We start from the raw sequence: 10,587 nt of genomic DNA on the forward strand, positions 1-10,587 counted from the left end.
TGGGGAGAGAGACTACACAGTTGTACAGAATTTAGGCAAAACTGTCTCAATCTGTGCTACAGGAGATGAGCTGGGGTGGCTGAAGAGCATCTCACTGACCAAAGCACCCTGCTCAAAACACTGCCTCCCTCTCTGACTTATCCCAGCTCTCCCTTCCATCAAACCAGTCTGCTCAACTCAGAGCCTGTAACTGAACATCAACATTCTGACCACTAACACACATGGAACTACAGTGGCCATAAAGCTTACAGTAGCTTTACATTAGCATCAATACAGGCTGCACGTGGGGGATGCTTTCTATTAATACATTTGTGAAGACAGAACAGGTTCACCACATACCTCACCAAAAGCTCCAAAGTATTCCCGGATTTTCTCCTCAGGTGTGTCTGGAGATAAGCCCCCAACAAAAATCTTTTTAACAGGTTCTTTTGTTTTCATGGCTTTAGCTCTTTTTGGATCAATGACCTTTCCATTCAGCTTGTGTTCTTTCTGGTCCATGACCTGAGGATAATTAAAACAGAGTTTTACAGTTCTAGCTAAATATTTCACTGATGTTTTGAGTAAGGCCAAAATTGATTCAATTTCAATACTTGGATCACACCATTAAGTTGTTGCACAAAAACAAAGTTCTGTGATTTTTGATTACTATCCACTGACAGTTCTGACAACTGGAACCACTTATTACCCAGTAGAAGCAAGAGTGTAACACCTCTCAAAAAGTACTCTTCTCATCCTCAAACCTTATGAAGTAAAAAATCTGTACTTTAGATATCATGAAGGTCACGAGGTGAAAACATTTCTGTGTGCTGCATCCACAGCATTTTAGAAAAGCTAACAACTAATTTTTGCTTGGACAGAGCTTAAATGTATCAAAGCTATTGGCCGTACTCTAGGGATTCATGGTGCAGCTCTGGAATGCAAGGACCAGAAGTTCTTTGCAATTGCTGCTTTCACAGCAGCAGGCAGCAGACATTTATACACAGCATTTTTCAAGTGCCCAAGTCCAGTGGCTTGCAGAACCTGTAAGTGCCCAAATCCATACCTACCTCAGGAATCACTGCTGGTCCTGGACACAGCATCACGAGTAAGATGGTTCATAAAAGAAAGCATTTTCACAAGCACATGAAACATGCTGCACCCCTGAATCATCTTTAGCAGAAGATGCAAGAACAACGCCTACAGTCACCCTAGTGAGTGCTTTATCTCCGACACCTGAATTTGAACATGTTTCAGTACTTTAATCCTACCTTATCCACGCTCTCTGACTCTTTGAAGAGCACAAAGCCAAAGCCTCTCGATCTCCCAGTGATGGGGTCCAACTTGAGAGTGCAGTCCACAACTTCACCAAACTTGGAGAAGTAGTCCTTCAGATCCTTCTTCGTGGTGTCCCAGCTGAGGCCACCAATGAACATTTTCCTGTTAGGCAAGTTGGTCAATCTGTAAATGTGTGTTACCCAAAATCCTGCACTGCCAAGCTTTATGAGCCCAATACCCTGATGCATGGAGCTGGCAGGATTTTATCAGTCATGGCACTGCACACATGGGCCTGCACTTTTTGACAACTTGCTTAAGTGAGTCTGGCCAGGACAGATAAAGACTTTCACATAAACAAACATTTTTCACTGTCTTCTCCTGCAGCTGCTTACTCTGCTGTCCCAAGAAACCACTAGAGCAGTGACAAAAAGATAATTTACTACTCCTTCACATCCCCATCACACGTTTAATTCCATCCAGCTATCTGTAGAGCCTCCACAAACTGAAACACACGCAGGCAGATTAGATTTGTAAGGAAGTGTGGTTAAAACAGAAGCATTTATCTACCAGTCTGGACTGGACATATGCCCAAATTAATAAACTAAAATAAAGTTTAGTCAAGTCCCCTTCCCCAGAAAGCAATTATGAAAAAGCAAAGTATTGAATGGTCAGAAGTTCTTTCCTCACAAAAACTTTATATAAACACCTGGCATAATCCATTACCATCAAGAGAATGTCTTTCCAGTATTTCTACAGCACCAGTGCTGCTGGGCAGATATGAATTATGTGTACAGCACATAATTCATAATCTGTATTTTCAAAAGCACACTGGAAGCTTAGAATCAAATCATGATCATCACAGCATGTTAGTAAGGCATAAAACCCCAAAATTTTAAAAGATGAAAAATCAAGCCAGTATACCCATAAATGAAACATTCCAGGTTATTAGGCATAGGGCTTAGGAACCCATTCAGAAGAGGATTTGATTTGAGATGATCTCTTCTAATACTGATAAAGAAGATTTTACTGTGAGCTGTAACCAAACAATATGATCCATTATGATCTATAAAAGCAATTTCTACAAAGCTTTGCCTGTCTTCACTGTCCCAACTTATTTCACAATCAGACACAGTTATCTGAAAACCTGAAAAACCACTGTCTCATGTTTCCAACCCTTCCACTTCCCACGCACAAACATTGCTGCCAATCATGTGAAAGAGCACTGTACCTCCACAGCTCAAACTGCCTCAAATCAAAAGCTGCTCCTTTGAACTAGCTCTGCTGACTTAGCTGTGCTCTCACAGAATTAACAAGAGCATACACCTTCTGACAAAATCCATACCGATGAGGGGTTTGGGAGCTTCAGATGTTTTTATAGCAAGTGCCCAATTCTGTCAAGAAGGAGCACCAATTCCCCACCCCTTTATCCACTTTTCCAGCTAGTTCCAGATCTCCCTTCAACAAAGCACCAACAGCCCCTTCTATCAGCTGTGACTTCTTCCTGTCCTCATGGAAGAAAGGGCCCACCAGGTAAACCAGCAGCCTCACCCCAGCACAGGCAGTAAAGCAAAGGAGCTTTCTGCCCTTTGCTCACCCATCATTAAGGTCCTTAGCTTGTCTGTGGAGGGCTTCTGTGTTTCTGACACAGGAGGGGCAGGGATGCTCCAGCAGCTACTACCGAACTGACACTTGCTACACAAACCACCTGCCTCCACGTGAACATGCAGACCCTGCCCTGTACTCCTAAGGACAGGCACACCAAGAACCACGAGCCTGAAACCAAGAGCCTTGGCAGGTTTTCCATCTCTCCCCGCAGGAACTGCACCTCTGAGCCCACTCACAGAGCAGCAAACCACGGCTGCTCCTACATCAACCACTGCTCCAAGGGACACTGAGCTCAGGGCTACACCACAATCATGAGCACAATTCAGGAGCAGGGGCACAGCGCTGCCACAAGCTTGTAAAATTCACACATTTCCTAGCCCACAGTATGGCTGGTCTAAGCCACATCAGCACGTACAGCTTCCCAAAATAAGCTACCAGAAGTGCACTGGGAAAGCTTTCAAACCTTAGCTAAACAAGGTATCACAGATCGGCTTTTTGCCCTTTACTTTCCCTTTACTACCAAAAAACTTTATTTCCTGTGCAGCATGAAGAATTGATGGGTCAAAAAGACTGAACCAGACTACGAGTCAATGTGTGATACCTGTAATCACTGCCCATTGTCACTGCACCGCTTAGAGACCACTTTTCCTAAGCTCTCTTGCCTCAAAGGAACCTGAGTTTGCACATGAAAACCCTTTAATTGCTGTGTATTCAAGGGTAATAAGTAAAACAAACACGCAAACGCCAAAGGCATTTACAGCTGTTAAGAACAGCTGAAAAGTAACAAAACCATTTTAATTTCTGCTAATTCCAGCAAAATACTCAAAAAAGGGTTCCTGCTCACTCTCTCTCTCTGCATTATCCCAGATTATCAACATCTCTCTCAGCAACACCCCAGGTTATTACTGAAGGAGGAAGACACTCAGGAAGGTTTTGCAGCAGGAATCAGCAGGACACAGTAGTTAGCACGCCTTTAACCAGGTTATTTTCTGCCTTGACCAAAAACAGACCTGCAGCTCGAGTTTCACGGCCCGACAGCAGACAGCAGAGTGCAACAGCCTGTCCCGTCGCTGGATTTATTACACACAAATTTCACCGGCAATATAGAGGGACACTGCCCCAGGCAGAGACCCTATTAAGATTAAAAGCTGTATTTACTCGCCATAAAACAGAGTAATAGAACATGCTGAGCTGGAAGGGACCTATCAGAATCATCAAGTCCAACTCCCAGCCCTGCATAGGACACCCCAAGAGTCACACCGTGTGCCTGAGAACATTTTCCAAGCGCTTCTGGAACTCTGTCAGACTTGGTGCTGTAACCACTTCCCTGTTCTATTGCCCAACCACCCTCTAGGTGCAAAACCTTTTCCTGGTGCATAACCTGAACCTCCCCCGGCTCAGCTTCCTGCCTTTTCAACTCCTACTTCTCAAGTTAGGACACCACCTAACATAATCCTCCCGACAGCAAGTTCCGGAGAAGCAGGGGCATGTTCTAAGCTGGGAAGAAGTCCCGGTGCCTCTGGCACTCAGCTAACAGTAATGTTTGCAGCACAGGGCAACACTGCAACTGCAACCAGAGCATTCGGCTACACCGAGTTCCTGTCCTCACGCAGGCACCGCACTTTAACTCATAGAAAAGGCATCGTTAAAAAGGAAAATAAGTAAAAGCGGCCTGCAGTTTGAGGCACATCGCTCCGTTCGCACATCGCGGGACCAGACGCCGCCCCCGCCGCTCGGCCCGTGACGTCGCCGAGGCGCCAAGTAAACAAACAGGGCAGCGAGCGGGGCCGGGGGCGCCGCGCCCCGCCCGGGACCGCAACCCGCCCCCGCCGCTCACCCCTCGTCCTCCTCGTTCTTGCTGGCGTCGATCTTGGCTCCCTCCGACTCGACCCCGCCGCCGCCGCCGCCTCCCCCATCGGTGCTCCCCGCCCCCGCCTGCCCCTCAGGCTGCTCCGCCGGCTCCGCCGCGCTGCCCCCGGCGCCAGCCGCTACCGCCGCCGAGTCCAGAGCGAACTGCTGATCCGACATGGCGCCGCCGCCGCCCCGCACCGGCCACCTCCGGTGCCGCCGCCTCCCCGCCGAGGCCCCGGCCCCGCTGGCGGCCCCGGCCGAGCGCGCCGATCCCGCCGATCCCTCTTCCTCTCGCTCCCTGTTTTTAATGGCGCCGCCACCGACCCAACCTAAAATGGCGGCCGGAAGGAGCGCGGCGGGCGGACACGTGACACCGCCCCCGGGAGCTGTGAGGGAGCGCGGGGGGAGCTCGGCACGGCCCCGGGGGCAGCCAGGGCCCGGGGGGCCGACGTGGACACTCACGGAATCGATAGGGCTGGGCTGGGCCTCTGGAGATCGTACAGTTCAACCCCCCCGCCCAAGGCAGGGCCACAGGAACAGGTCGGGAAGAGTTTGGAATGGCTCCAGAGAGGGAGACTCAACCTCCCTGGGCAGCTGTTCCTACTGTCTGCCACCCTCCACGTAAGAAGTCCTTCCTCATGGTGAAGTGGAACTTGTGTTTTGGTTTGTGGTCATTGCTCCTTGTCCTGTCACTGGGCAGCACTGAAAATCACCATCCTCTTGGCACCTGCGTTTGAGATATTGATGTGCATGGTGAGATCCCCTTCAGCCTTCTCCAGACCAAACAGGCCCAGCTCCCACAGTCTCTCCTTGTGAGAGAAGCTCCAGCCCCCATCATCCTTGTGGCCCTCCACTGGAGCCTCTGCAGGAGCCCCTGGCCTTTCTTGTGCAGAGCCCAGACCTGCACACCATACTCCAGGCTGCACTTCACTAGCGCCGAGTGCAAGGATTACAGATTGAAGTAAAACTTGGATCTTAGTGGGGTTTTGTGTGTTAACAAACCACTGGAGCAATGAAGCCATGCTCTTGTGGCACAAGTCTCCCTCAGCTGCTGTGGAGGGCAGTGCTGGATCCAGCTACATTCACAAATGCAGTGTATGAACTCACACACTGCTGTGGCTTCTTGCTGATTCTTCAGTTTGTAGTCAGTGACATCAGTGAGTTTTAACAAGCAAGGTTTATTTTGATGCTTGACTAGGTATTTGTGCTGAGAAACATCCAATCTTCAGGCAGACTGCTGCAATCCTTTTGCCTCAGACAAAACACGCTCCTTTACCCATCCCAACCACTCTAAACCAGAAATGTGCTGGGCTAATGCAGTGTTCCTTCTCCAGCATTCAGGCTTTTAGTTGTTGCTTGCTAGTGTGCACTAGATGGGAAACCTGTTTTCTGAAGGTGAGAAGAGTCCAGTACAGCACCTAACTTGTACAGAAAATAGTTGCTGGTCCCAAAGTTCAAGAATTTATAATCTCCTGCTTGGAATTGGAATAGAAGTGGTGTGGGAAAGTAACTAAGCTACATTCTAGAATACTTGAGGTTTTAAGTGCTTGAGAAGCCTTGAAAAGTTCCAACTCCTCAAGCAGTGCCATCAGCATTGAAAAGGTGCTGCTATAGTTCTAGATCTCTCCTGAGATGTACAAAACTGGCAGCATTGTGCCACAGACCATTCTCTCCTTGCTGCTGCAGAGGGCAAGACACGACTCTGCTCTGCCATCTTCCCACAGTGATGCGAATTCCAAGGAGAAAGAAGGGGGCATATAGACCTGTTCTCACAGTAACCTTGATCTCCAGAGAGAGCTGGCCTTCTATCCAAGTAGAACTATAGTTACACCACTTTAAGGTGACAGCAAGACTCCACACTCACTTAAGTAAGCATTTATTAGAGAATCTTTTAACATGAAATTATACAAATAAAGTTTGTATAAACACAAGTCCACATTGTGTCATAACATGAATGGCAAAAAGAAAGTAAAAACCATAAAAGAAAACTAGTCGGCCGCTATGTACAGTTGGACACAGTTGTGTCGTTCACTAAGAGTCTTTTACAAAATAGTCATTTCCTCTCGTGAAGACCACCCTCCATTCACTCGCGATGCGTTGCAAGATGGCTTTTTGTCGCAGTATCTCTACCTAAAAAATCAAGACAAAATGCATGTCAGATCTGTGACAGTTACTACAGGATTGTTAAAAGGTCCATTTTCATGAACTGCTTTAAGTCTTCTATATATTCCTTTCTTCACTGTTAAAGATCATATGCATATTTATTACGGTAACACAAGAGGTTTGTTTAGTTACCCATTAGTAATTTACTTTCCCAAATATCCAGCCCATGTAGGATGCTGCTCCAAAACAGCAACCATTCAATTTAGACAAGCAAGCAGGCTCTGGATCACTTTCTTTTCCATTGGAAACATTGCCAAAAGGCTTTCTGATTATTTGCTTATACAACTAAACGACTTATGTGCAACACAAGTCAGGTCACTTTAGTTCAGACAGTCCATATGCATATGATCTTTAATGTTTATCCAGATTTAAAAGTTCGTTTTGGTTTGCAGATTTCACTATTAGCTATAAAAAGAAAAAAGCAAGCATTAAAATCTTAAAGAATGCACATTTAAAATGAGGTTCCACAATTGAAATACAACACTAAACAGAAGACCAAATGATTAAGCTGTAAAGGCATTTATGTACTTTAACTCCTGTAAAAAACCATTTAAGTTAAAGACACTTAATCTCCAAAAAAGATTAAAAAAAGAAGCCAAAGTCTGAAGTTTTCCACTTTAATCTTTACGCTGGTACATGAAGTTGGAAGAGACCATACCACAGGACAGCGTTTTCTGGTGTATGCCTTGCGCTCTGCCTGCAACGTGCGACCCCAGAGATAGACGTGGTCAGGGTGACACACGGCCTGCAATGAAGTTCCCGCTGGCGGGTACAAACAAGGTATAATGTCAGAGTTAGAAGACAACATTCTTGTTTTCCTTAAGTTGTACCCATTTCAGTACTTTACCTGTTAATACTTCTAATAAGTTTAATTATTCCTCTAGATCACCTGGTACACAACGCAAACCAGAAAAACTCTTATGTTTTTCTGAAGTACTAAAGAAGATAAAGTCACGCTTTTACAAAGTTAAAGATCTATAGACACGTAGGCAAAGCTGGTTTTAAAAAAAAAGTATTTTTTAAGTTAACAAAAGCTTAATTAAAGGAAAAGTCATGCTAGGCAAGTTTTTACTCTTCGTTTGTCTATTGATCTTTAAATTAGATTAGGCACGGTCGGAGTGGAGCGTGCGCTCCTGTACACACCTGTTTGTCAGGTACTAGGTACTGCCTTAGTAGGGCTGGTAGTTGTTTTGGTGGTTGCCGCCGCCACGGGACGCCTTCCCATACGTGCTCTGTTGGCCTGCAGGGAGCATGTGGGGAAAAACAGAACCCACAGGCGTTAGCACCAGCCTCAGAGGGAGACTGCCCCCACAGCAGCACACCAAGGGATCCCATCTTCAGAGCCATGGGCTGACCAAGAGCAGCGTTGCTCTTGTTATGGGAATGAGGGCAAAGGCACTTACCACTGTAATCTGTGTATCCCGGCCCGTATCCGTAGCTGTGATAGTTGTACCCAGAGTAGTCGTAGCCTCCATAGCCACTGTAGCTCTGGTCACTGTAAGCGCTATTGTAATTCCCGTAGCCTTGATCATAATAGTTATTAAATCCTTGGTTCCAGTTTTGTCCCTGACCTGAAACCAAGCATAGCAACTCTAAGTTTCAAAACTTGTTTCACTCCTCTCCTGTGCCCTTTCATCTAACTTCTTTGATATGAGAATAATCAGTAATTGCCTGAGCACCAAGTGACACCACAGGATGAGCCTTGCAGCATGGTGTGAGTTGTGTCTGCTGACCTTGAAGGACTGAGATGCATTAACCTCAATGTACCAGCTGTTCCCTTCTGATCCGTTTGAAGGTGTAGCGAAGTGGCCACCCCACGCCTTAGCAAACAGCTCCTAGTTTCCTGCCCTGGGCCAATTAAGTGAATCCCTCTGAAGTGAAAGTGTAACTGTGCTGGCTACACTGACCACAAAGGGTGCACAGAAATACCCTACATCCACCCTGCCCCTTCACCACTTGAATGCAAGCAGATCAAGAAGAGATTCCTCAGCTTCAACAAGCAACCATAACCACCAAAACACCACTTACTCATGGGCTACTTTACATATTTGATTTAAATGAGATCTGCACACAACTTGCAACCTGGAATATCTACAAACACCAGACTGTTTGGTCAGTGCTTAGATTAACAGAGCCACAGAAAATACTCACCCCGTCCACGCCCCCTTCCGCCTCCACGTCCACCAGAAGAATTGCTTTTCCCTCCTTTCTGCTGCTGCTGCTGCTGCCTGTACACCTCTTTGGGCTGTGCTACTTTGATTTCACACTGTAAGGAGAGAAATCCTTTAACTTACTAAGAATTCCAAGAGCATTCTGTGAGTTTCTTTCACAGAAGCCTACAGAGATAGATTTCACATTCCAAGAACAAGAGTTGTCCTACCTTGCCTGAACCAATCTGGTGGTATCTGCTCTCTAGTAACTTCTTTACTGGCTCTTCGTCTGTGTATGTGATAAAACAGAAGCCTCTCCTTTCATTTGTCTTTGTGTCCATGGGAAGTTCAATGTTTTCAATCTGAAATCAAAATGAATACAAACAATGCATGAAATCTGAAAGCAACCTTTTATGCCACCAAAACTATCTGGCAGTGCAGAATCTACAGACTACTTTTGACAGCTATAAATCAGACCATTACAGTTTTATGAAATCATTAACATATAGATTCAACTATCTCTAGTTTTGACCAAGTCCCTCCTCACAAATTCTTTCGTAAGAGAGGCAAGACTACACTTGAGAATTAGAAATTTTCTTATATAGTATACTATACCTCGCCAAAAGCACCAAAGTACTCCTTAATCTGTTCTTCAGAAGTATCTGGACTCAGCCCACCAACAAACACTTTTTTGGGTGGCTCCTTCCCTTTCAGCGCTTTTGCCCTTTTAGGATCTATTAACTTGCCGTCCAGTTTGTGTTCCTTCAGTTCCAACACCTAAAAAGCAGACAAAGGAACAAAGTCTCAGACCGCCACAGCCACACCAGCTGGCTTCGTGCCCTGGGTCCGCAGGAAAAGCACGCACCTTCTCCACGCTGGCAGCATCCTTGAAGAGCACGAACCCAAACCCCCTCGACCTTCCAGTGACCGGGTCTGTTTTGATCGTGCAATCCACAACCTCGCCAAAGCGCGAGAGATACTCCGTCAGGTCCTTCTTGCTGGTGTCCCAGCTGAGGCCTCCGATGAACATTTTCCTGGAGGGCAGGGAACGCGTACGGGTTCGGGTGAGAGCGCCGGCAGAGCCCCCCCGGGCCCCACAGGCCGCCGCTGACGTCAGGGCCCCGCTCGGCCCCCCCGTCCGTGTCCCCGCCCCGCGGAAACTGGGTCACCGCCCGGGACACAAAGGCGGGCGCGGCCATGGAGCGGGAAGGGAATGCCGCGCTCCCCCCGGCCTCGAGCCGCCCCCCCGAGCCGCAGGGCGGACGGCGGACATGGACGCGCGACTCCCCCGCACCTCCCCCCCCCACCACGTCCCCGGCCATACCCGTCGTCCTGCTGGTTCTTGCTCGCGTTGATCTTGGAGCCCTCGGCGAACTCCTCCTGGCCGCCGCTCATCTCGGTCGCGTCCTCCATGGCGGGGCGAGGGCGGCGGGGGTGCTCGTGCGAGCGGCGGAGACAGCGGAGACCTGCGCCCGGCAGAAAATGGCGGCGGAAGAGATCCGGGCACCGCCTGCGCCTCTTTTATATAGCCGCCCCGGCAGCCAATCAGCGCCGCCCTCCCGCC

The 10,587-nt window shown here is 47.8% G+C and overlaps 2 protein-coding genes across 6 annotated transcripts in view; both read right to left on the reverse strand.

Moving 5' to 3' along the window:
• HNRNPD (heterogeneous nuclear ribonucleoprotein D) overlaps positions 1 to 4,924 on the reverse strand; it is a 9,049-nt gene extending 4,125 nt beyond the window's left edge. For both annotated transcript variants that reach the window (XR_008483964.1, XM_054290228.1), the window contains exons 1-3: positions 4,697 to 4,924; positions 1,248 to 1,416; positions 340 to 501 (exon numbers count right to left, since the gene is read on the reverse strand). Coding sequence is in view for 1 of the 2 variants with exons in the window: in XM_054290228.1 (XP_054146203.1) it covers positions 340 to 501; positions 1,248 to 1,416; positions 4,697 to 4,887 (522 nt within the window). In the remaining variant the exon portion in view is untranslated. The remainder of the gene's footprint in view (positions 1 to 339; positions 502 to 1,247; positions 1,417 to 4,696) is intronic.
• Positions 4,925 to 6,569: 1,645 nt separating this feature from the next.
• On the reverse strand, positions 6,570 to 10,533 carry HNRNPDL (heterogeneous nuclear ribonucleoprotein D like). 4 transcript variants are annotated; one of them, XR_008483965.1, is made up of 8 exons: positions 10,348 to 10,533; positions 9,889 to 10,057; positions 9,639 to 9,800; positions 9,254 to 9,385; positions 9,025 to 9,139; positions 8,277 to 8,444; positions 7,532 to 8,113; positions 6,570 to 6,840 (listed from the first exon to the last, which is right to left on the reverse strand). XR_008483965.1 is itself a non-coding variant. In XM_054290276.1 (8 exons), exons 1-7 carry the CDS (start codon positions 10,434 to 10,436, stop codon positions 8,043 to 8,045), a joined length of 906 nt encoding a protein of 301 aa, XP_054146251.1. In that variant the 5' UTR covers positions 10,437 to 10,533; the 3' UTR covers positions 6,570 to 6,840; positions 8,017 to 8,042. The 4 variants fall into 4 exon arrangements, 3 of the variants coding, with proteins under 3 accessions (XP_054146251.1, XP_054146240.1, XP_054146232.1); XM_054290276.1 differs by having other exon boundaries at positions 8,017 to 8,113; XM_054290265.1 differs by having other exon boundaries at positions 6,570 to 7,635; positions 8,017 to 8,113.
• Positions 10,534 to 10,587: the final 54 nt, after the last annotated feature.

This window comes from Melozone crissalis, unplaced genomic scaffold, assembly GCF_028551555.1.
Source record: "Melozone crissalis strain CALT ecotype California unplaced genomic scaffold, PUWL_Pcris_2 ptg000006l_1, whole genome shotgun sequence".
NCBI classification, from domain to species: domain Eukaryota; kingdom Metazoa; phylum Chordata; class Aves; order Passeriformes; family Passerellidae; genus Melozone; species Melozone crissalis.